The 23973-nt window shown below is 52.0% G+C and overlaps 1 protein-coding gene across 1 annotated transcript; it reads right to left on the bottom strand.

Annotated features, from left to right (window-relative positions):
* Positions 1-2713: 2713 nt before the first annotated feature.
* On the bottom strand, positions 2714-21981 carry CSF2RB (colony stimulating factor 2 receptor subunit beta). The gene is made up of 15 exons (XM_038756077.1): positions 21921-21981; positions 17292-17406; positions 16946-17034; positions 16076-16199; positions 14719-14909; positions 12179-12321; positions 11250-11418; positions 10255-10390; positions 9928-10094; positions 8205-8344; positions 6947-7118; positions 6619-6709; positions 6200-6269; positions 5357-5460; positions 2714-4748 (listed from the first exon to the last, which is right to left on the bottom strand). The coding sequence occupies exons 1-15, from the start codon at positions 21979-21981 to the stop codon at positions 3650-3652; spliced, it is 2871 nt and encodes a 956-aa protein (XP_038612005.1). The 3' UTR covers positions 2714-3649.
* Between the last annotated feature and the right edge of the window lie 1992 nt (positions 21982-23973).

Raw genomic sequence — 23973 nt, 5'->3', positions numbered from 1 at the left:
TAAATAGAATTACAGATATGCATAAGTGCTGAGGGGCTGGGAGGGGGGAAGAGCAAAGGGAGCAAGTCAAGATGATGCAGAAGGGAATGGGAGTTGAGGAAAAGTGGGGCTTAGTCTGGGAAGGCCTCTTGGAGGAGATGGGACTTCAGCAAGGCTTTGAAGATGGGGAGAGTCATTGTCGGATCAGGGGAAGGACAGAGGCAGGACGTGGGCCAGGGACTGGCAGTGAGACAGGGGAGATAGAGGCACAATGAGGAGGTTGGCACTGGAGGAGCGAAGTGTTTGTGTGTCTGTGTGTGTTTGTGTGTGTGTGTGTTGCATGTGTGCACACATGCACTCACTGCCCAGGTCTGCCCGATTTTATCACCTGATTGCCAGATTCTCTTTCCTCCCTTTCTTAGCGAACCACACCCCTTCAGAGTTAGTCAATCCGTCAGTGGTATTTACTGAGCACCTACTGTGTGGACCTCTGTAGCAAGCGATCGGAAGAGTCTGATAGGGTTTAGCAGATACAAGCTCAGCCCTCTCCAGGACTAACTGAAGCATAGCCTCCTGATGAATGGGGAACAGGGAATGAGGGATCTTGGGACAGGAGGAGGAGGAGGAGGGCTGGGGGGAAGTTGGAGGCATTAGGCCTCAAGGCCTAGGGAGGAAGTAGCCCCCAGGCCAGTCTCCCTCCCTGATCCTCCCTTTCCCTTCCCTCTCTGCTGTCCTGTTCTTCCCTGCCCTTGCCTCCTCTGCCTCCCACAACCCCTTCCTTCCCTGAACTCTGGTTTCTCATTCCAAGGCCACTGGACAGAGTCTCAGCTGAGGGGCTCCCGCCTGGCCGGGGCCCTGCAGCGGACCTGGGAGAGCCTGCCCCGGAGGGCCCCTGGCCTCCATCTGGATCCCCCTACCCGCCCGAAGGACCCCTTGGGGCCGCGGAGTCGGGATGCGTTAGGGGTCTCAGTATCCGGCCCGGGCTCCCCAGCTGTGGCAGCCCCCCTTGCTGGAAAGGATGATGACTTCTGGGATTTTTATGACAAACACTTCCTGCCCTCATCACCCTCCCTCTAAGGAGCAGCCCGCTGGACTGCGGCTGTGTCTGCGGCTGAGTCTGTAGAGACGGTCCCTACCCAACAACGGGCGCACAGACTAGAAGGGGGAGACACACAACAAAACAAAACATGGAGAAGGTGTCAAAATCGTCGGAACAAATAGAATGTTAGTTCTATCAGTGTATTTGCACTAGAATGGGGCAAGAACAGTTAGTTCCCTTCTCTCCCCTCCCCGCTCAACCTGTGAATGTGAGATTGGTGAATCCCTCCACTGAATCAGGAGGACTGGTGAGTTACTCTGTTGAGTGTGAGGGATTGGTGAGTCCCCCTGGGTGAGTGTGAGGGATTAGTGAGTCCTCCAGTGAGTGGTGAGGACTCTCATTACCACATAATAGACCTAGTACATCACAGTAGAGCGAGGGCCAGACTGAGCACTGAGCACTGAGATGAAACTTAGTGACATCCTCCCTTCCCTCCTCTAATGCCCTTTTAGGCTGGACTTGTACTTCCCAAGCGCTTAGTACAGTGCTCTGCACACAGTAAGCACTCAATAAATACGATTGATGATGTTGATGATGATGATGATTTTGATCCGCCCTCCCTACAGGCCACGGTTCTTCTGTGCCGTAATCCGGTTGCAGTCTTTTGGGCCTGAATCTTTTCTGTTCTTAATCTTTGTTTTTATCTGGGCTCTCTGACAGGTATTGTCAATCAATCAGTCAATCAGTCGTATTTATTGAGCGCTTACTGTGTGCAGAGCACTGGACTAAGCGCTTGGAAAGTCCAAGTTAGCACCATATAGAGACAGTCCCTACCCAACAGTGGGCTCACAGTCTAAAGTGGGGAGACAGAGAACAAAAACAAACATACTGACAAAATAAAATAAATAGAATAGATATGTACAGGTCCCGTATCTCCAAGTGCCACACCTATCAATCAATCGTATTTATTTTTTAGACTGTGAGCCCACTGCTGGGTAGGGACTGTCTCTATGTGTTGCCAACTTGTACTTCCCAAGCGCTTAGTCCAGTGCTCTGCACACAGTAAGCGCTCAATAAATACGATTGATTGATTGAGCGCTTACTGTGTGCAGAGCACTGTACTAAGCGCTTGGGAAGTGCAAGTTGGCAACATATACAGTCAATCAATCAATCATCCCCCTCTCCATCCCCCCCATTTTACCTCCTTCCCTTCCCCACAGCACCTGTATATATGTATATATGTTTGTACATATTTATTACTCTATTTATTTATTTTACTTGTACATATCTATTCTATTTATTTGATTTGGTTAGTATGTTTGGTTTTGTCTCCCCCTTTTAGACTGTGAGCCCACTGTTGGTTAGGGACTGTCTCTAGATGTTGCCAATTTGTACTTCCCAAGTGCTTAGTACAGTGCTCTGCACACAGTAAGCGCTCAATAAATGCGATTGATGATGATGATGATGATGATGACTTGCCCAGAAAGGCCCCTCCCCTGCCCTGAATTGAAAACCCAAAGAAGCCGCTGTTGCTGTTGGAAAGCAGTGCGGGAGCCCAGGCCTAGGAGTCAGAAGGTCATGGGCTCTAATCCCAGCTCTGCCACTTGTCTGCTGTGTGACCTTGGGCAAGTCGCTTCACTTCTCTGGGCCTCGGTTCCCTCATCTGTAAAATGGGGATTGAGACTGTGAGTCCCATTTGAGACAGGGGCTGTGTCCAACCTGATTTTCTTGTATCCACCCTAGCGCTTAGTACAGCCCAGTTTCTCATTTCATCTTCCAGCATGGCTGAACAAGATGAATTGAACAGGACCAGGCCCATAACCCATCCCTTCTCTACCCTGCTGGCGGTGGGATGAGACAGGCCCCCCCCCAGTTCTGAACCAGCCAGCCAAACTGTCCCCAAGTAGTCTTAGAATCTTAGTGAGCTTTCCAGGACATCCAAATTTCCTAAGCATTTTCCAGAGTCTAAGTTTTCTGACGGTGTCACGTGCTTCTGTGAGGTCTGTGTAATCCATACAAAGATCCCCGGGGCTGTCCCTTGCAATTTTTGCACAGCTGGCGTGCTGCGAAGATCACGTCCGTTTGACGGTAATCGGATCGGAAGCCGTGTCGTGTTTCTGGTAGCATTGGGTCGACGATCTTCTTCCTCGGGCTCTGTCAGCCACGGAGAGGAATGCGATGTCCTGATGACTTTAGGCACCCGATCTTTAACCCTTCCTCTCAAAGATGGCAGTGAAGGTGTCCCCTCCGAGACCCCAGGCGGTCTCTTCGGCGGTCCAGATGACGAGGACGTATCTAGGTGTTGAATCATGGTGTCCCCTCCAGGTCGGTAGAGCACATCAGATCCAGGTGCTGGGCCATTTCTCCCAGCTCCACCAGCCCTGGGCACTTCACTCCCCGGGGAACGTCATCCCCAGTGGGCGGCCTGCAGACCCGGCCCCAGTCCGCTCCCTTCTTGTCTCGTGTCTGTTTCTGTCCGCGGTGCCAGACCAAGCCCCGGGGGTGCTGGGAGGCAGCTGCCCAAAGAGATTGTTTGGAGGGCAGGGAAGGGAAAGGGAGAGGAGGAGGGGGCTTCCTTGGCGAGGTGGGAGAAAGGTGGAGGATCCAGGCGGGGATTCTGGAGATGAGACCTTAGCAAGCTTCGCTGGCTCTGTTTATGGCCCAGGGTGGCAGCATCAGGTAATCGTCCTGCTTGAAGGCCTTAAACAGCTGGATGGCGGGCGGCTGGGTCGGGGTCTGGGCCGGAAGCCGCTTGTCCGCCCCACCCTCCGGCTCCAGGGTGGTGTCCGGAGCCTGCCGTCCCCCGGCCTTGTCCAGGAGGGGCTCCTGGGTGGAACCAGGCCCTGGGAAGAAGCAGTAATCTCCCACCTGCTGGAGGAGGACGAGTCCCAGGCCATCAGGGTTAAACATGACATTGTGCTGAGGGTCTCCTAGGCTCCCCGCTGGGGAGCAGTCGCTCAACATGAGGGGGCCCTGGCTCAGGCCCGGAGGATGCTCCACGTAGTCCTCCAGGGCCAACGGCTGGGAGACCGGGGGGATCGCGGGCTCAGCCGCCGGCCTTCGGCCTGGACTGCCGAGCGAGCCGGCCAGAGGGACCACAAGAGTGGCAGGTTGCAGACCCCCGAACTTGGCCACCGGTGTCAGAATCAGATCCTTGGCCGTGACGTACTTGGTTCCCTCTGCCCAAGAGCAGGACCCTCCGGGGACAGCTGGCGGTGGCACCCCGATCTCCTCTCTCCCCAGGGGCTCACCTGGCCCGGCAGTTAGGGGCCGTAGGGGCCCAGCCTGGGCCGGGACTGGAGCCTGCTGGAGGAGTAGCATGGGCACTGGGCTTGGGCTAGCGGCCCGCTCCTCCGGGAAGCCAGCCCCTCCCGCCATAGTTCCAATGCCAGGCTGGGGTTGGCCACCCTGAGGCAGACATAAATAGTCCAGGGACCCTGGCGCCAGCTTGGTGCTGCGCTGGCCCGGGCGGGGCTCCGGCCCTTGAAGAACACTGGGTAGGGAGCCCGTGTGAGGCTCATGGAGATAGGGCCCGTTGAAGTCAAAGCTGACTGATGGTGCCTTGGAGGGACCGGTGGGCTCCGTGCTGGCCTGTGGGGGGGCCCGGCAGATGGGGAGGGCAGTGGTCTCACTGAGGTCTTGGCTGGGGAATGGTTGGTTCTGATCTTCGGGGACCACTGCGGTGAGGGACGACACCTCGCTCTTCTCCTCTGAGCCCCCAGGAGTCCCCCTGAGAGGAAAACGAGGTAAGTGAGGCAGGAGGGCTTGCCTGAGGGTTGTTCTGGAGGATACAGGCAAGCTCCATGCCTGCTTTTGATGGAAAGTGGCCCTGGGCAAAACGGGGGCACCCTGCACATCCAGACCCCAAGTTGGGGTCAACCAGAGGGGCCAGTGGAGCCCAGGTAGAGGGAGTCCTTGGGAGGAAAAGTAACGTAAATTTAAAAGTGAATTTGAGCTCCCCACTGATCTAACCAGGTTCAGCCAGGCACAGACTTCCCCTCAAGTCCTGAATCCCCCCACCCTCAAAATTGGGCCAGGAGGACAACTGTGAGGTCATGGGTGGGGCACTCCAGGGACACTGCAACCAGGGACAAAAGGGGAAACTACTCCAGGAGTTACTAGAACCCTTTGGCAGCCCAGAACAGGGGAGGAGACATAGTGGGGAGAGGGGAGCTATTGGGGAGGGGAGTGTCTCCAAATTCAATGTTTCATTGGTCCGATTTAGCTCAGCAGAGCTGGGGCAGAAGGGAAGATTCAGGAAGATTCAGGCAGGGCCAGGAAATCAGAAGACCCAAGCCCCCCATCCCTGCTCCCCTCGGGATCCTGCCCATCACTCACCCTTCCAGCTCTGAGATGCTACCATTCGACTCCCGCTTCCCCAAGGGGCTCTCCTTGCTGAAGGCAGCCAGGTTATTGGCCATCAGGGCCCCCCAGCCTCCGCTCTGAGGAAAGAAAGACACCATTCCAGAAGATTATGGGAGGGGAATGTGGGTAGCAGGGCAATTCTGTTCTGTTGTCCTCTCCCAAGTGCTCAGCACAGTGCTCTGTACACAGTAAGTACTCAGTCAATTGTGGCCTGGTGGATAGAGCATGAGCCTGGAGTCAGAGGAGTTTGGTTCTAACCCTGTCTCCACTACTTGTTTGCTGTGTGACCTTAGGCACTTAACTTCTCTGGGCCTCAGTTAGCTCATCTGTGAAAAATGGGGATTAAGATTGTGAGCCCACTGTGGGACAAGGCACTGTGTCCAACCTGATTAACTCGTATCTACCCCAGTGCTTACAATAGTACTTGGCACATAGTAAGTGCTTAACAAGTACCATTAATATTATTATTACAGAACTACCATCCTCCCTGCCTCAAAAGCCCATAACTTTAACGTTCTCCTTGACTCATCTCCCTCACTCAACCCACATATTCAACGTCACCAAGTCCTGAATCTTCACAACATCGCTGAAATCCTCCCCTTTCATCTCCATCCAAACTGCTACTGTGTTAATCCAAGCACTTTTCCTATCCCACTTTTATTAGCATCAGACTCCTTGCTGAGTTCCCTGTCCCCTGTCTCTCCCTTCTCTGGTTCTTACTTAACCCTGCTGTCCCGGCAGTGGGGTCGGGGATGGGCAGGAGGAGAATCCCCCAAAAGTCTCCTGCTGACTCTTGCCTGCCTCTGCCCAACCTACCTCCTTGTAGGTCTGGAACAGATGGCTCTTACTGGGGTTCGGGATCTTTTCTTCCCACTTCTTCCTCAACCTGCAAAGGCGAGAAGCTGCTTTTGGTGGGAGAAGCTTCTTACCCCCTCGGTGGCCAGGGAATGGGACCCGGAGAGAAAGAGTGTCTGCCCCTGCCCTCACACCCATATGCTAGAGCCCGGGGCTGGATGCCGGCACTCCTGGATTGTAAATGCGGCTTGCAGAAGCGGGCCCTCCCCATCACGTAAAACAAGGACCGCGATCTCTGTTCTGCCCCTGCCAGCCACCCTGTCAACCCCTAGGCACATCAGAGGGAAACCGTCTCCACCCCCCAGTTTCCAGCCGCAGGGCACTGGGGCCCAAGCCCTGCCCAAGGTGGGGGTGGGACCCCCTCACAGGCACCCGCTTACCTGGTCCCATAAGTGTGGCAGCACCAGACTCCGAAGAAGAGCATGACGATGAAGAACACCAGCAACAGGTAGAGGAACCAGGGAGGCAACTCTTTGAAAAAGGAAATGCCAGTGGTGTGAGAGGAGGAAGAGGGAGTGAGTAGAGTCTTAGGGGTCAACTCTTCTCTGTGACCCTAGGGGGGAACACCTGGCAGGGATGTGGGGGAGATGGGGATTGGGGAGAGACAGGCATCACCGAGCAAATTTCCGTTGGAAAATTCTACCGTCTCTCTCAGGACCCTGGGCCCCGCAGAGCCAGGGAAGACCCGTTAGGGGAGGGAAGACACACCACTTTTGGTTTCCCAGTGGACCTCGGAGCTCCACGGACTCCAATTCCCGCGGTAGCCATATTCAGAGTGGACCTTGGCCCGCACCCTCGCGCTGTAGGTGGACGAAGGCTTCAGCTTATACAGCGGGATGGAAAACTGAAAAAGGCCACTGATCACCTCTTCATGGGCTGCCTGGAGGAGGGGAGCAGGAGGAAGAACAAATCAGAGGAAGAAATCCAGGATTTCTCCCAACCTCAGGCCTCCCAATCCATCCATCAATTAATTGTATCTACTGAGCTCTCTTTGTTTCGTGGCATTTGTAAGTGTTTACTATGTACCAAGCATCACTCTAAGTACTAAGATTCTAAACAGGCTGGTTACACTTACCATCCCACATGAGCCTCACAATCTAAGTAGGAGGGAGAACTTAATGGAAGGCGCTCCTACTCTGCGCAAAGTACTAGGAGGAGCTCTTACTGTGTGCGAAGTGCTTGGGAGAGGACAATAGGGTTGGGAAGGGACAATCCCTACCTTCAAGGAGCTTACAATCTTGTGGGTGGGGGAGAGAGATGCTAGAATAAATTAGAGGTAGGGGAAGCTACAGAGTGTAAAAATCTGGATGAAATGCAGTGCGTGGAGGAGGGGGGCAAGAGGGGCTCTGGTGAGAAGCTAACTGCTCCACAGGTGAAGATTCCAGTGCCTAAATGATGTGGAAGGGAGGGAAAGTAGGGTGGGGAGATTAGAGGTTAGTCGGGGAAGGCTTCCTGGAGGAGTTGTGATTTGAATAGGGTTTTGAAGATGGGAGAGCAGTGGACTGAGGCCCAGTGAGTACGTTGGTATCAGAGGAGCTAAGAGTACGAGCAAGGAGAGGAGCAAGGATAGATAGTGGGAGGAGTCAATTGAGCGCCTTAAAGACAATGGTGAGGAGTTTCTGCTCAATGCAGAGAGAAATGGGAACCCATTGGAGGATTTTGAGGTGAATGGAGACATGCGCCTATTTCCCAAGAGTCCCTGCTGGCTCTCGGGTTTCTCAGAAAACACCCCCTCCCCAGCCACGCCACTCTGTCAGCTTATTGCGTACTCAGCTGCCCCGGCTTTGCTGAATGCCAGCTCCTCGACAGTCTCCACCTGCCCGGCCTCTCCTTGCCCCATCAGCCTCCTTTCGGCTGGTCTGCCTTTGTCCAAGTGTCCCAGCTCCCTACTGGCTTCCAGCCTCCCAGCTCTGCATCCTCACCCGTCCCCAGCCTCCGTTCCCTTCCCACCCCAACAGTTCCAGACCTCCCACGGCTCGTTGTTCCTCCTGAGCTCCACTTGAAAGGCCTGCCTGATGTCAAAGGATATCTTCAGGCTGTCCCATTGCAGCAGGTATTCATTGTTTTTTGGGGTCATCCTGACGTTGAACGGCGCGGGTGGTTGAACTGGAAGACAAAACGATATCGTGCCTGGGTGTCCCTCGCCCCCATCCCACGGGGTGCTTCTTGGGATCAGATTGGTGACCCTGAATGGCCCAGGTGGGCGACAGTCACACGATTTTGTCGCTGGAGGTGGCAATGGATGCTCACTGACACACGCCACAGTAGGGTCACCAATCCCCGTGTGGCTCAGTGGAAAGAGCACGGGTTTTGGAGTCAGAGGTCATGGGTTCAAATCCAGACTCTGCCAATTGTCAGAGTGTGACTTTGGGCAAGTCACTTAACTTCTCTGTGCCTCAGCTTCCTCATCTGTAAAATTAGGACAAAATACCTGTTTTCCCTCCCTCATAGGTGGTGAGCCTGGTGTGGGGCAGAAACTGAGTCAGATCTGATTACCTTGAACCTAGTCAGGTGCTCAGCACACAGTAAGCACTTAATAAATGCTACCACTTTTATTACAGAAAGGGATGTGCTTAGCAACTACGGCGATCTGATGAGCTCCACAAAGAACCTTTACATGGATCCTTATAACATCAGTACATTAGGCTGCTTACTTTTGCAGTGTGTGGAAAAAACAAAATTCCATTACAGGTTGGGTAGAAGATTGATCCTCACTCATCTTCCCATTAACAGACACTCACGCCCACCCAAATTATCCCTGGCCCCAAGCCAATGTTCCCTGAGGAGCAGCATGGCTTGGGAGTCAGAGGTCATGGGTTCAAATCCCAGCTCTGCCAACTGTCAGCTGTGTGACTTTGGGAAAGTCACTTCACTTCTCTGTGCCTCAATTACCTCATCTGTAAAATGGGGATTAAAACTGTGAGTCCCATGTGGGGCAACCTGATCATCTTGTAACCTCCCCAGCACTTAGAACAGTGCTTTGCGCATAGTAAGCGCTTAACAAATACCATTAAAAAACAATAATAATAATAATTTGTGAGCACTTATTATGTGCCAAGTACTCTACTAAGTGCTGGGATAGATACAAAATAATCAGGTCAGACACACCTCCTGTCTGATATGAGGCTCACATTTTAAGGGGGGAGAAGAGGCCCTATTTTACAGATGAGGTGACAGGCACAGAGAAGTTAAGTGCATTCAGAGTCAGGCAGTAGGTAAATGGGCAGAGTGGAGATTAGAGCCCAGATCTCCAGACTCCCGGGCTTGTGCTCTTCCCCTCCTGGCCCTCTGGTTTATAAATTAATCTGCTCTTCGGGTCTACCCAATCAAAGGAATTGGTGACTCAAGAGTGTGTGGTTCCCCAGTGGGCCTCCTCTATGAACGGTTTGGAAGTGAACAAAGGTGGGAAACTGGAGACGCTCTCTCTGTCCTCAGGTGTGAGGTCTCCTGACAGGGGCAGGCTGGCAGGGAGCCACAGGGCAGGACGCAGTGGGGCTGAAAAGGGAGGATGCGTGAGAAACCAATAAGGCGCAGGGAGGGAGGGAGACCAGGATGGATGGAGTAAAGGCATCAGGAGAGTAACTAATAGCTTCATCCCCTCCCACACCCCCTTCCACCTTCCTCCCTCCCCCAGGAGCCATGTTGTGGCGGGGCCCATGCAGTGCCCAACTGGACAAAGCTGTGCTCACTGTTGGTATAACTGAGGATCTCTTTCTTCTCCTCCTTGGGCCGGACGGTCACGAGGTAGTTGCTGTGCCTGTGGGGTTCAGTGACGAGCACCTGACAGTGCTGCAGGACCACACTGCTGTTGGCCTTTTCCTGCAACGGCTGTGACTCCGGGATGCATTCCTTCTCCCTGGGGACAGACGCGGTGAAGGGAGGCCTTGCCTGGGGTGTCAGGAGCAGAGGGGTGACTGCTGCTCCCACCAGCAGGATTGGGGGAATAGGGGACGGGAGGCAGGAAGGGCAAGGGGGAGGAGCAGCTTGGGGGAAGGAAGGGGAGATCGGTCACTCACTCAGCCCCCGGGCCCGGCTTGTAGAAGAGGCTGAAAGGGACGGAGTCATTAACTGCGGCGGTCACTTCCCAGCTGCAGCTGAGCAGGTTGGTCCCATCGAAGTGGCACTGGAGGTTCCTGGGTTGAGCCTCGTCACCTGGGGGGAACAGAGTGACACCCCAGGAGACCACTCATGTTCTGCACCCACCATTGGGGTGGAGGGGAAGCAACCATCCTGCTTGAGGGGGCGACCGGGTACCGGCTCCTGGGTCTCCAGGCTCACCCTGCCGTGGGTGCCAAGCCCAGCTGGGCCAGAGGAGAAGGGAGTTCGGGCCAGACTAGTTCTGTCTGGTGAAGCCCGGGCTCTGGAAGGCCAGGTCCTAGTCTTTCCTTTGCTGGAGCGGGCCACACTATTGAACGACTGCAGTCCGATTCAAAGTCACTATGGCATTTCTGGTGTTCTTTATCAAATGTGAGCCACTCCCATCGTACTTCCAGCCCCAGGGCCCCTTTCTGACAGTGAGACCCAAAGATGCTCCCAGGAGCCATTTCCCATTGCCCACGTGACATCTGTCTTCATGGTGAGAATTGGGTCATCCTTAACATTTCCCCTGCCCTTTCCCTCCAGTTCATCATGAACCTCTTGTCCCTGGACCTCTCTAAACCCCTCTTTTAACCAACAAGGTCTTTTCTGCCCCTGTGACTTGCTTGTAATTTCTCTGAGGTTTTTAATCCTCTGAGCAGGAAGTCCTAGGTGGTGGAAAGTTACTCAGGGGTCCTGGGGTCGTCAACCCATGGGGTTGCTTATGGGTTTGGAGAATGTAGTGAGTTTGGGGAATGGACAGGAGGATGGAGTCTAAACTGGGCCCAGCAGAGAGTGGAGAAGGTTGTTCCAGAATAATCCAAGATGGGAGAAAACCTGAGGGGAGGCCTGGGGGTCTCCCTGGAGCTCATAGAAAATTCCATCAGACCCCACCCTCCCCAGCACTACCTCCCGCCTCCAGCCCCAAAGTTACCTGCTTGTGACTGCCAGGTTTTCTCAGGACTCCATGCACTGGGGCGCCCAGAGAGTGTGCTGCTTGGGGCGATCCTGGTCCGAATTCTGGCTACGTAAGTGCTCCCAGGAATGAGGGTGTCATTTAAGATCATGTGGGTTCTGTTTAAGATGTACCTGGATGAAGCATCCTGCCCATGGAGAAGTGGCTGCCGTTAGATCAGGGTCAGACCAGGGTCGATGATGGGGAGGGAGGTTGGCAGAGGTTCATTCATTCATTCATTCAATCATATTTATTGAGCGCTTACTATGTGCAGAGCACTGTACTAAGTGCTTGGGAAGTGCAAGTTGGCAACGTATAGAGATGGTCCCTACAGTTGGCAACATATAGAGACGGTCCTTACCCAACAACAGGCTCACAGTCTAGAAAGGGGAGACAGACAACAAAACAAAACATGTGGACAGGTGTCAAGTCATCAGACCAAATAGAATTAAAGCTAAATGTGCATCATTAACAAAATAAATAGAATAGTAAATATGTACAAGGAAAATAAATAGAGTAATAAATCTGTACAAACATATATACAGGTGCTGTGGGGAGGGGAAGGAGGTAGGGCTGGGAGGAGAGGAAAAGGGGTGCTCAGTCTGGAAAGGCCTCCTGGAGGAGGTGAGCTCTCAGTAGGGCTTTGAAGGGAGGAAGAGAGCTAGCTTGGTGGATGTGTGGAAGGAGGGCATTCCAGGCCTGGGGGAGGACATGGGCCGGGGGTCGATGGCAGGACAGGAGAGAATGAGGTGCAGTGAGGAGGTTAGCAGCAGAGGAGCGGAGGGTGTGGGCTGGGCTGTAGAAGGAGAGAAGGGAGTGGGGTTGGAGTGGTGGAGGGAGAGAAAGGAGGGCACATCAGTTCTTAGATTAGATTGGGTCGGGTTGGGTTGACAAGCCTCATTTCCTACCTCCCAAGAGTCCTTCTGCCTCTTGTAGAGAACTTCGAACTCCAGGTCCCGCATTGGCACCTCACTGCTGACATTCCAAGAGAGTAGAAAGCCTTTCTCTCCAATGGAGGTGACATTGAGCTGCTTGGGGGCTGGAGGCTGGACTGTAAGGTCAAAGGACAGCAGGCTATTCATTATTAGACAAGATGGAGCAGGACACAAGAAGGAGACCTCAGTTGAGGTCAGGGATCAGGTCTTTCCGGTCTAACGGACCTTCCCAAGCACTCAGTACAGTGCTTGACACAGAGTTGGTAATCATTAAATAGTATTGGTGGATGGATGGATCGATTAAGGGTAGCTTTGCTTGAAGTCTGAGCCTAAGGTGGGGTAAGCGCTGAGGCCCTGTCCCTCAGCAGAAGTGGCTGTGCATCTGAGCGGCCCCTCTCAGCCACCTGCCTTGACTTCTGCTGGGACAACAGAACTAAGAGGCTGCCCATACCTGCAGCTCTATACCTTCATTATATGAAGATACATACGAGGTACATTTAAGGTAAGGTAGATATAGGTACATATATGAAGGTACAATGAGCAGCGTGGCTCAGTGGAAAGAGCACGGGCTTTGGAGTCGGAAGTCACGGGTTCAAATCCCTGCTCCGCCAATTGTCAGCTGTGTGACTTTGGGCAAGTCACTTCACTTCTCTGGGCCTCAGTTACCTCATCCGTAAATTGGGGATGAAGACTGTGAGCCCCCGTGGGACAACCCGATCACCTTGTAACCGCCCCAGCTCTTAGAACAGTGCTTTGCACACAGTAAGTGCTTAATAAATTTCATTATTATTATTATTATGATCTACTGGTCACGATCCAAGTCTTGCCAATTTGTTCCGTCCAGGCTGTCATGTGGACAGGGGACATGTCTACCAACTCCGTAAGCTCTTTGGGGGCAGGGAATGTGTCTATTGTTTTATTGTACGTTCCCAAGTGCTTAGTACTGTGCTTTGCATGCAGTAAGCGCTCAATCAGTACAATTGACTGACTGACTGTTACATGGTACTCTCCCAAGCGATTAGTGTAGTGCTCGGCACACAGCTAGTGCTTGATAAATGCAATTGATTGATCACTGGTAGATTGATTGATTTTGACCAGGATGATGTGGGCCTGAAAAACTTTTCCAAGCTCTGCCACTGGCCTGCTGTGTGACCTTGGACAAGTTATTGAACATCTCTGGGCCTCTGGTTCTTCACTTATAAAACACAGAAAATAAAACCTGCCTCTCCCTGCCTCTGAGAATGTGAACCCATGGGGGTCAAGGGACGGGGTCCAATCTGACTACTTTGTGTCCACCCCAGTGTTTAGTATGTAGTAAATGCTCTATCCGTGTCATAAATGTGTATTTCTTTCCCTCTAGATTATAAGCTTCTCGAGAGTAGGGAACGTTTTTCTTGCTTCCACTGAGATCGATCAATGGTATTTATTGAGCACTTACTGTGTGCTGAACACTGTACCAAGTGACTGGGGAGGGGGACAACACAATATAACAGAGTTGGTGGACATGTTCTCTGCCCACAAGGAGCTTACAGTCTAGTTGTAATAACTATGGTATTTGTTAAGTGCCAAGCACTGTACTAAGCACTGGGGTACATAAAAGATAATCAGGCCCCACATGGGGTTCACAGTTTAGGTAGGAGGGAAAGCAGGTTTTGAACCCCGAGTTTGCAGACGAGGTAACTGAGGCCCAGAGAAGTGAAGTGACTTTCTCAAGGTCACACGGCAGGTAAATTGTACTCTCCCAGGGAATTAATACAGGGCTCCAAACATAGGAGGTTTCCAAGCAAAACCATGGGTTGATTGACTGACCTCTTGAACTAATCCCAAGGGGAAAGAGAACATGTGACTAAACCACAGAAACTCCGGAATCAATGAGGGGGCTACTGGTCATCCAGACACCTGTTAGTCAATGGCATTTATTGAGCACTTACTGTGTGCAGAGCACTATACTAAGTGCTAGGGAAAGGACAATAAGATAGAGTTGGTAGATACATTTGCTCCCCAAAAAGAGTTAATGATGATCGGGAAAGTAGGCAATGGCAGGCAACTGGACTCCAGGGCCTCCTGAGTCCTGGGGTGGGCTCGTAAGTCGGGGGCTCAGTCCAGTTTCCTGTAGCACAGGTCCTAGGCCCCTCCTCCTTGTCTGGGCTACCCCAGGGGACTGCAGCCTGGGGATCCTGAACGGCCACAGGAGGCCCCTAATATAATAAATAATAATTAGGGTATTTGTTAAGCACTTACTAAGTGCCAGACACTGTTCTAAGCCCTGGGGCAGTTACAAGCAAATCGGGTCAGACACCATACTTGTCCCACGTGGGGTTCACAGCCTCAATCCCTATTTTACAGATGACGTAACTGAGGCACAGAGAAATGAAGTGACTTGCCCAAGGTCACACAACAGACAAGTGGCAGAGCTGGGATTAGAACCCATGACCTTCTGACTCTCAGGCCCGTGCTCTAGCCACTTCACCATGTTGCTTCTCTACCCCACCATGCTGCCCCTCCCTCCTCACCGCTCTGGAAGAGATCGACGCTCAGCTCTGCCTTCAGCTCCCGGGATGTCTGGAAAGAGTAGATGTCAACGGAGCTGCTGGTGAAGGTGGAAAAGTTCAGGACGCACTTCCAGGGCAGGCAAGAGGAATTGGCGCAGTCTGGGATGATCGGGTCAGGGTCCGGCTCGCAGGGAATCCGCTGGGGCATGTGGCTGGGCGAGAACGAGATCAAGAAGACCTCAGGGGCCGGAGCAGGGCTCCGTCACTCGCTGCCCCCACGGCTGACAGCCCGAACGGCCCGTGGGGGCATCCACTGGGGCCGACAACACCCTGGACGTCAACTTTCAGGCGGTACCGTTGTATCATCCCAGAAACCCATGGGGCACCTCCCCTGGGGTCATTTGAAACCATCATGGACTCCAGTCCATACTTCAGTCTTCTGCCCAGATCATTTTTCTACAAAAACATTCAGTCCATGTTTCCCCACTCCTCAAGAACCTCCAGTGGTTGCCTATCCACCTCAGCACCAAACAGAAACTCCTCTCCACTGGCTTTAAAGCTGTAGATCTCCTTGACACACATCCCCCGCCCCTCCCCACAACTCACCTTTCTGCTCTCCTACTACAGTCCAGCCCATTCACTCCTCTCCTTTAAAGCCAACCTACTTGCTGTACCTCAATTTTGTCTATCTCGACGTTTTTTGTACCAAACGGAAAAACAAATCAAGGTCCCTGCCCTCAAGGCTTACAATCAACTAGTAAGTACTCAATAAATATGATTGAATGAATGAATGAATGAGTGAACTAGGGGAAGACAGCCCGTTATGGGCAGGGATTGTCTCTCTTTGTTGCTGAAATGTACTTTCCAACTGCTTAGTCAGTGCTCTGCACACAGTAAGCACCCAATAAATATGCTTGAATGAATGAATGACAGGAGATGCAATTAGACAGAGTGCAGATTCCGGGAACCCAGAGCTCAGAACGCCTAACAGGACTCTAGACGCAGTATTTAAGAGCTACACATAAAATGTGGGACAGTGGAGGAGGGGGTGATCTAAGAAGGCTTCCTGGAGGAGGCTATTTCCAAAACAGCTTTAAGGAAGGGGAGGGTAAGAGATTGATTGGCTAGACTGTAAACTCCTTCAGAGCAGGGGTTGTGTTTGCCCTCTCTGTTGTTCTCTTCCAAATGTATTGGCTGAAGCGGAATTAGAACCCAGGCCTATCTGACTCTCAGGCCTGGACTCTCTCCATCAGACCGTGCTACTCTCTCTGTCTCTCTCTCCATCCCAGGAAAGGGCCGGTGGAGCCCGGACCTGATCTCGACCTCTTTCTCCCCTTTAACCTCAGGCCGTCAGAGAGCAGTCGGTTGGGACACTCACCCCGTGTAACTGTGGTAGAGGTTCATGGGGATGTAGCGGTGGCTGTCCGTCTTTTCTGCCCAGTGACAGACAATCTGGGTGGTGAAGTCATTGTGGCAGTGCAGGTTCTGCAGCAGGAAGCTTTCTGGGAACCACAGGGAAAAGCGGTTCCATCACAAGCAGCTCCAGAAGCTTGACCCCCCCACCCTCCCCCCATTCCCTAATCCCAGCCTACACCTACAAGAGACCTCCTCTCTCAGTCTTGGAAGGCCTCGAAGGGAGGAGAGGGGAGGGGGAGCCTCCCTGGAAGAGGTCAGTCCACCTCAAATATTCCTTCCCCACCATCCCCATCGCCCATGGGGCGGACGAATAAGCAGGAGCGGCCCCTGACCATGAATCCTGATACCGGGTTGTGGTTTCGCTAGGTCAGAAACTCGACCACATTTTCAGAGTCCTTTTGGGGCGATAGCAACCAGGGCGATGTGGGTCCCGAAGAAGTTGACCCCCATACAATCCCGCAGCAAAGATCCTCTCAAAATTCCCCCAAAAGAGACACATCTTACTGACTTGGAATTTAGAGAGACAAAATAAGGCTCCACTGAGGCCTGAAAAATTAGAAAGGTTATTGGTTTGGCCTCCCTGATAGTCTCTTTCCTCAGGTTAAATGGAGCCCGGTCCACCTTCCCACTCACCTGGCGGATCCGAACCCCTTCCTCCGGCCATGGGGGGGTCCTATTGGAGGCCCTATGGTGGATGACCAGGTAAGCCGGTGAGGTTTGTTGAGGGAGAGAGGAGAATTGGCCGAGAGAGATGAGGGGGGAGGTTGGTAGGCAGGCAACGGGAGAGAAGTGGAGAGAGGTTGGGCAGAACGGAGGGGAGAAACTCTCCTACCTTGGTCTCCCTCGACTGCAACAGCCCAGCACAGAGCGAGCAGGGTGAGGGAGAGAGCCTTCGAGAGCGGCGCCATCTCCTCACTCCAGCTGAGATCAGCAGCGAGACCAAGGGAGGGCCGAAGGCAGAGTCTGTCGCCTGTGGGAGCCGCTGGGCTGGCTGGTCACTCAATTGGGCCCTTCTCGGGCCCTGCTCAGATGTCAATGCCACCCGGGGTCCTAACCTCCGCCAAGAGCACGGACTCTCCTCTCCAGGCTCTCCTCTCCGGGTGCCCCTGGACAGAAGCAGACAACCTGGGACCTGGAGAGCAGAAGCACAGCACCGTCACCAAAAGGCAGGGTCTTACCCAGCTGTGTCCTGGTTTGACAGCTGCACGGCAGAAAATGGAAATCGAGAAGCCACTTGGCTCCGCTCCAGTGAACCGGGGCCGGATGGGGCTCCGCCCCTCCTGCACTCAGGACCTGGAGGGTTTCAGACTCTTCAACCCCCGGGGGCTGTCTCCTTCCCCTCAGCTCTCTCCTGGCTGGGCCAGAGCTGCCTGGTCCCTGGAAAAGGCAAAGGACGCTGCTATAAATGGCTGGCCCTCACTCACCTGAGCTACCCCCACTTGTCAGCAACCCAGAGACCCCACACAACGTCTTTCTTCTCCTCAATACCCTCACACGCTACACACACAAAGGACCGTACCCCAAAACTCCCACAATACACAGCTAAGCCCACGGACGTGTGAAAACACACAACCACACGCACACACACAAAACCTGTGGCTGGGCAAACCACCTTAAGATTTCTTGGGAGGGAATTCCTGTCACTCTTTGTCCTGGCCCAAGTTAAAGTACCTCTTCCGGAGAGCGAAGGAGCTGTCTCTAGCTCCCAAAGCCGACCCTAAATCATGGGTGTGTGAGTGTGGGGAGAGGTAAGTGTCTGTGGGAGAGTAGTAGCTCTCGCTCAACTGCTCATTTTTCTGGGACTCCAGAATGCAAGAGGCTGACCCCCGTCTCAGGCCCTCCGGCTAAGTTGAAAGAGGAGGTGGCGTTTGCAGATGTTTGCCCCCTTGGCAGCTGAGACAACCACAAATTGCCTCCCACCTGTTAAGGAAAGCATCCAAACACTTGGGCTCTTCCCACCCTGTTCAGTAAGGGATCCGCATCCTCCCTTCTCCCCCGACAACCTCCACCCCACTGTCGGGGCCCTCCCGCCCTGAGGCCCAGACGGTTCAGACAGGCTCAAGGCCCGGCCCAGCTCTCCCGCACTTCCTCCTGCCAGGAGGAGATGAAGCCACGGAGCATCTCCTCCTCTGCCCCTCCTCCCACTCCGAGCTCCCAAGTCACACCTCAGATGCTGGAAGGAGCTTTTCCACCGGGGCCCAACCGGTCATCTGAGGCGCTAGAACAGCAGAGACCAGGAGCAGGCTCAGGACTTCCTATTTTATCGTCGGCCCTTCTCACGGCAGTTGGAGTGACGTTGTTGTTGGAGAGCGAGGGGTAATGAAGAGGAAGTTTCAAACAATTGGCTAATTTCCGACCAAACTGCTTTCTGGAATTGGGAGTGGGACTGAACAAGAAGTCCAGAGAGACTTGGGGTGAGATGTGATTCAACCCAGCCTTCCCCTGAGAGCACGCCAATGGGGGATGAAAGGCGGGGTGTGGAGAAAAGAGGGGAGTCCTTGAGGGCGGGGATCATGCCTATTTGATCTAGTGTTCTCTCCTAAATGCTTAGTTCAGTGCTCTGTCAAATCTAACAGCCTCTATACATCTTAATCCTCCTCTATCTCTCAGCAGCCTTTGACACTGTTGGTCATCCTCTCCTCCTAGAATCTTGTCCAACCTCAGCTTCGCTGACTCTTTTCCTGGTTCATTCATTCATTCATTCATTCATTCAACCGTATTTATTGAGTGCTTACTGTGTGCAGAGCACTGCACTAAGTGCTTGGGAAGTACAAGTTGGCCATCTCTCTGGACGCTCATTCTCAGTCTCTTTTGCAGGCTCCTCCTCTGCCTCCCACCCCCTATCTGGTGTTCCCTTAAGGTTCAGTTCTGGATCCCCTTCTATTCTCCATCTCCACCCACTCCCTTGGAGAACTCACTGACTCACATGGCTTCAACTACCACCTCTTGGGTGGATGATTCCCAAACCTACATCTCCAGCCCTGATCTCACTCTCCGCAGTCTTGCATTTCGTCCTGCCTTTAAGACATCTCTATTTGGATGTCCTCCCATCACCTCAAACTTAATATATCTAAAACTGAAATTTTTATCTTCCCACCCAAACCTGGCTTCCCCCTAACTTTCCCATCCTGGTAGGCGGCACCCCCATCCTTCCTGTCTCACAAGCCCATAACCTTGGTGTTCTCCTTGACTCCTGTCTCTCATTCAACCCACCTGTTCAATCCCTCACTAAATCCTCTTGATTCCACCTTCACGACATTGCTAAAATCCACCCTTTCCTCTCCATCCAAACTGCTACCATATTATTATTAATCCAATCATTTATCCTACCCCACCTTAATTACTGTATCAGTCTTCTTGCTGACCTCCCTGCCTCCTCCCGCTCCCCGCTCTAGTCTACACTTCACTCTGCTGCCCAGATCATTATTCTACAAAAACACTCAGGCCATTATTTCCCCTCCTCAAGAAACTCCAGTGGTTGCCCATCCACCTCTTCATCGAACAAACACTCCTCACCGTTGGCTTTAAAGCAGTCAATCACCTTGCCCCCTCCTACCTCACCACTCTGTTACTACACCCCAGCCCGCACACTTTACCCCTCTAATGCTAACTTTCTCGCTGTACCTCCATCTCATCTATCTCGCCACTGACTTCTTGTCTGCATCCTACCTCTGGCTGGGAACACCCTCCCTTCTCGAATCTGACAGACAATTTACTCTCTCTCCCTTCTAAGCCTCACTGAAGGCCCATCTCCTCCAAGAGGCCCTCCGTGACTAAGCCCTCCTATCCTCTTTTCCCTCTTCTTTCTGCATTGTCTTTCCTTGCTCCCTTCATTCTGCCCCCACCAGACCCCCAGCACTTATGAACATATCTGTAATTTATTTATTTATATCAATGTTTATCTCCCCTTCTAGACTGTCAGCTAGTTGAGGGCAGGGAGTGTGTTTATTGTAATATTGTACTCTCCCAAGCACTGAGTACAGTGCTGTGCACACAGTAAGTGCTCAATATGCACGATTGAATAAATGAATGAGCGTGTGCTTGACAGCTACCATTATTTTTCTTGGTATTTGTTAGGCACTTACAATATGCCAGGCACTGTACTAAGCACTGGGGTAGAAACAAATTAATCAGGTTGTATACAACCATAGCCCATGTGGGGCTCACAATTTTTTTCTTAATGGCATTTATTAAGTGCTTACTATGTGCAAGCACTGTTCTAAGATCTGGGGAGGTTACAAGGTGATCAGGTTGTCCCACGGGGGGTTCACAGTCTTAATCCCCATTTTACAGATGATGGAACTGAGGCCCAGGGAAATGAAGTGACTTGCCCAAAGTCACACAGCTGACAATTGGTGGAGCCGGGATTTGAACCCATGACCTCTGATTCCAAAGCCCATGCTCTTTCCACTGAGCCATGCTGCTTCTCAGTTTTGAACCCCATTCTACAGATGAGGGAACCGAAGCCCAGAGAAGTTAAGTGACTTGCCCAAGATCCCACAGCAGACACGTGGTGATGCTGGGTTTAAAACCACGGTCCTTGTGATTCCTGGTTGTGATCCCTTTCCACTAGGCCAGGAAGGGAGGGAGGAAAGAGGAAGAAAGGGCAAGGTAAGGGGAGGCCAGAGTCCCAGGGGAGCCATGTTCTGGATTTCCCTTGAGATAGCCCTTGAATTTCTTCTGGAAAGTCAGGAAATACATAAGGGGCACCTAACCAGAAAACTCAACCCAGCCTGCCAAGAGGTGGGTAGAAAACAGCCTGGGCAGCGTAAGAGTTTTGTCAACCAGGCTAAAGGCTGTAGGTCAGATAGTCAATTGTCCGGTTTGATACTGGACAGTCCAGCTTTCAGACGATCTGTCCCCTGTCCAATAAAGATTCAAGCCAGGACGCCTTTAAGGCTGGGATCTTTTTATCCAGGGCCCATCCTCCGTCCTCGTTGGCTCCTGCTGCAGAGTTTCATGTCTCAGAAGCCGCTCCCATTTTCACGGGAACTGGGGAGGGGGACAAGCTGCCTCTGGAGCGAGCAGTGGAGATTAAGGGTACACTCAGAGAAGCTCTCTAGTTTTGGGGTATCATCACCATCCATGGAGAAGTAGCATGGTATAGTGGAAAGATCATGGGAATTGGAAGGATCTGAGTTTTAATCCCAGCTCTGCCACTTGTCTGCTGTGTGATCTTGGGCAAATCCCTTAACTTCTCTGTGCCTCAGTCCCCTCATCGGCAAACATGGGGCTTAATATAGTGAGACCCATGTGGGACAGAGGCTGTGTCCAACCTGATTAGCTTGTATTATCCCTAGTGCTTAATACAATGTCTGGCACACACTAAGCACTTAACGAATACTATTTTAAAAAAAAGGGAGGCAGAGATGCTGAGCCACCCACAGTTCTCTTCATCAGCCTCAAACCCCAACCCTGGGCCTTGGGAAATCTCGAAGGAGGGTACAGGATCTGATCAAACCCTTTCTGCAAAGACTCAGCGTGTGGAAAATGGGGCTTACTTCTGGAGAAGTTGGCTTAGAGAGGCCAATAGCTATTCATTGGATTAGCCCCTTCTAGACTGTGAGCCCGCTGTTGGGTAGGGACTGTCTCTGTGTGTTGCCGACTTATACTTCCCAAGCACTTAGTACAGTGCTCTGCACACAGTAAGCGCTCAATAAATACGATTGATTGATTGATTGATTGATTGACAGGGATCAGGGAATTGATCCTGGCCTGGGCTAGGCTGGGCTGGGCTGAGCTGAGTTGTGCATAATTGGAAGGCTCCCCACTGCAGGCTTCCTGGGGATAGAGTCGCGCTGAACTACCAGAGCGCTGAGCCTTTTCTTCCAGGCTGGGGAAGGAGAAGAAGGCATAGGTCTGGGCCATGGGAGAACCTGGGCCTTTCCTTCTTACCAGGGAAAGCACAAGGGAACTAAAACCAGCCTAGGGCCCTGACGGTGGCTTTTTCAGGGGAAAGCCTTTGTAGCCTCAGTCTACGGAGTCTGAAAGAGACATTTTATCATTTTCCACAGTTAGAGGGTTGGGCTGAACAGGGGGAGGTTCTAATCCCAGCTCTGCCACTGTTCTGCTGTGACCTTGGGCAAGTCACTTCAATTCTCTGTGCCTCAGTTACCTCATCTGGAAAATGGGGATTAAGACTGTGAGCCTCATGTGGGACATGGACTGTGTCCAACCTGATTAGCTTGTATCTACCCCAGAGCTTAGTACAGTGCCTGGCACATAATTAGTGCTTAGCATGGGCAGGGGAAGTCTGCTAATTCTGTTGAATTGCACTCGCCCAAGTGCTTAGTACAGTGCTCTGGACATAGTAAATGCTCAGTATTGATTGTGCACATTCAATGATTGACACATGCCAATAAAAAAAAGGATCTCTGAAGCAGCAGAGACCAGACTGGCTGGGATCTCAGATCCCTGGACTGCCAGGAATACGGTAAGAGCTGGAAGGAAATGCGGGATTCTGGAGTCCTATTCCGGAGCCCCCAGGCAGTCCCCTCTGGCATGGCTTCTGCCTCTCTGGAAGACGATGTGAGCTGGAAACCTATCTACCATTTCTGTTGGTTTGTACTCTCCCAAGCGCTTAGTACACTGCTCTGTACACAGTAACTGCTCAGTAAATACCACTGATTGACTTGGAATGAGAATAATAATAGTATTTGTTAAGCACTTACTATGTGCCAAGCATTGTTCTAAGCACTGGGGAAGATGCAAGGTAATCAAGTTGTCCCACATGGGGCTCACAGTCTTAATCCCCATTTTACAGATGAGGTAACTGAGGCACAGAGAAGTTAGGTGACTTGCCCAAAGTCACACAGCTGATAAGTGGTGGAGCCAGGATTAGAACCCACAACCTCTGGCTCCCAAACCCATGTTCTTTCCACTAAACCATGCTGTTTCTCTAGAATAGGATGTGTTCATAAGTGCTGTGGTGGTGGGGGTGGGGGTGTTACTAGGGGGAGGATGATGACCTGAAGGTATTTGGGGTTTAATAATTCCTATTATCCCCAGGATCCCATTCCGAGTGGGATGGAAGAGACTCTGCACAAGCCACAGGGATACCCTTATAGAAATGATTTCTTCTTTGGTCTATTCTCCTAAGGGGCCAGGGAGATTTGGGTTCCAATCCTGACTCTGCCACTTGCCTGCTGTGTGACCTTGGGCAAGTCACCTAACTTCTCTAGGCTTCTCGATTTCCTCTTCTATAAAATGGTGATTAAATATGTGTTCTCCCTCCCTTTTAGACTGTGAGCCCTGTGGAGGACAAGGACTTTTCTGACCTGAGTGCATTACATCTAATCCGTCCCTTAGTATGATGCTTAGCATGTAGTAAGCATTTAAAAAATATTACTACTACTACTACTAAAAGTTGTAGATATTTGTTAAGAGCTGACTATGTGCCAAGCACTGTACTAAGCACCGGGGTAGATACAAGATAATAAGGTCCCATATGGGGCTCACAGTCCAAACAGGAAGGAGAACAGGTAACGGAACCCCATTTCCAGAAGAGGGAACTGAGACACGGAGAAAAAAAAATGATGGTATTTGTTGCTTACTATGTGCGAAGCACTGTTCTAAAAGTTGGGAGGATACAAGGTGATTAGGTTGTCCCACGAGGGGCCCATGGTCTTAATCCCTTTATTAGAGATGAGGTACCTGAGGCACAGAGAAGTTAATTGACTTGCCCAAAGTCACACAGCAGACAAGTGGTGGAGCTGGGATTAGAACCCATGAACTCTGACTCCCAAACCCATACTCTTTCCACTGAGCCACTCTGCTTCCCTAAGGACTATTGTTGTTATAATAATAATAATAATAATGGCATTTATTAAGCGCTTACTATGTGCAAAGCACTGTTCTAAA

Source organism: Tachyglossus aculeatus, chromosome 14 (assembly GCF_015852505.1).
Source record: "Tachyglossus aculeatus isolate mTacAcu1 chromosome 14, mTacAcu1.pri, whole genome shotgun sequence".
NCBI lineage: Eukaryota > Metazoa > Chordata > Mammalia > Monotremata > Tachyglossidae > Tachyglossus > Tachyglossus aculeatus.
Note: the sequence above shows the minus strand (reverse complement) of the source record. Positions and strands in the feature narration are given on the sequence as shown.

Excerpts from the sequence above, each read along its gene's own strand:
- CSF2RB (XM_038756077.1), bottom strand. The coding sequence starts at position 21,981 with ATGGCCCAGACCTATGCCTTCTTCTCCTTCCCCAGCCTGGAAGAAAAG. Across the intron at positions 11,419-12,178 it reads GGCAGAAGGACTCTTGGGAG|GATGCTTCATCCAGGTACAT; the intron begins GTAGGAAATGAG and ends CTCCATGGGCAG. Across the intron at positions 4,749-5,356 it reads AGCATCTCAGAGCTGGAAGG|GGGGACTCCTGGGGGCTCAG; the intron begins GTGAGTGATGGG and ends TTTTCCTCTCAG.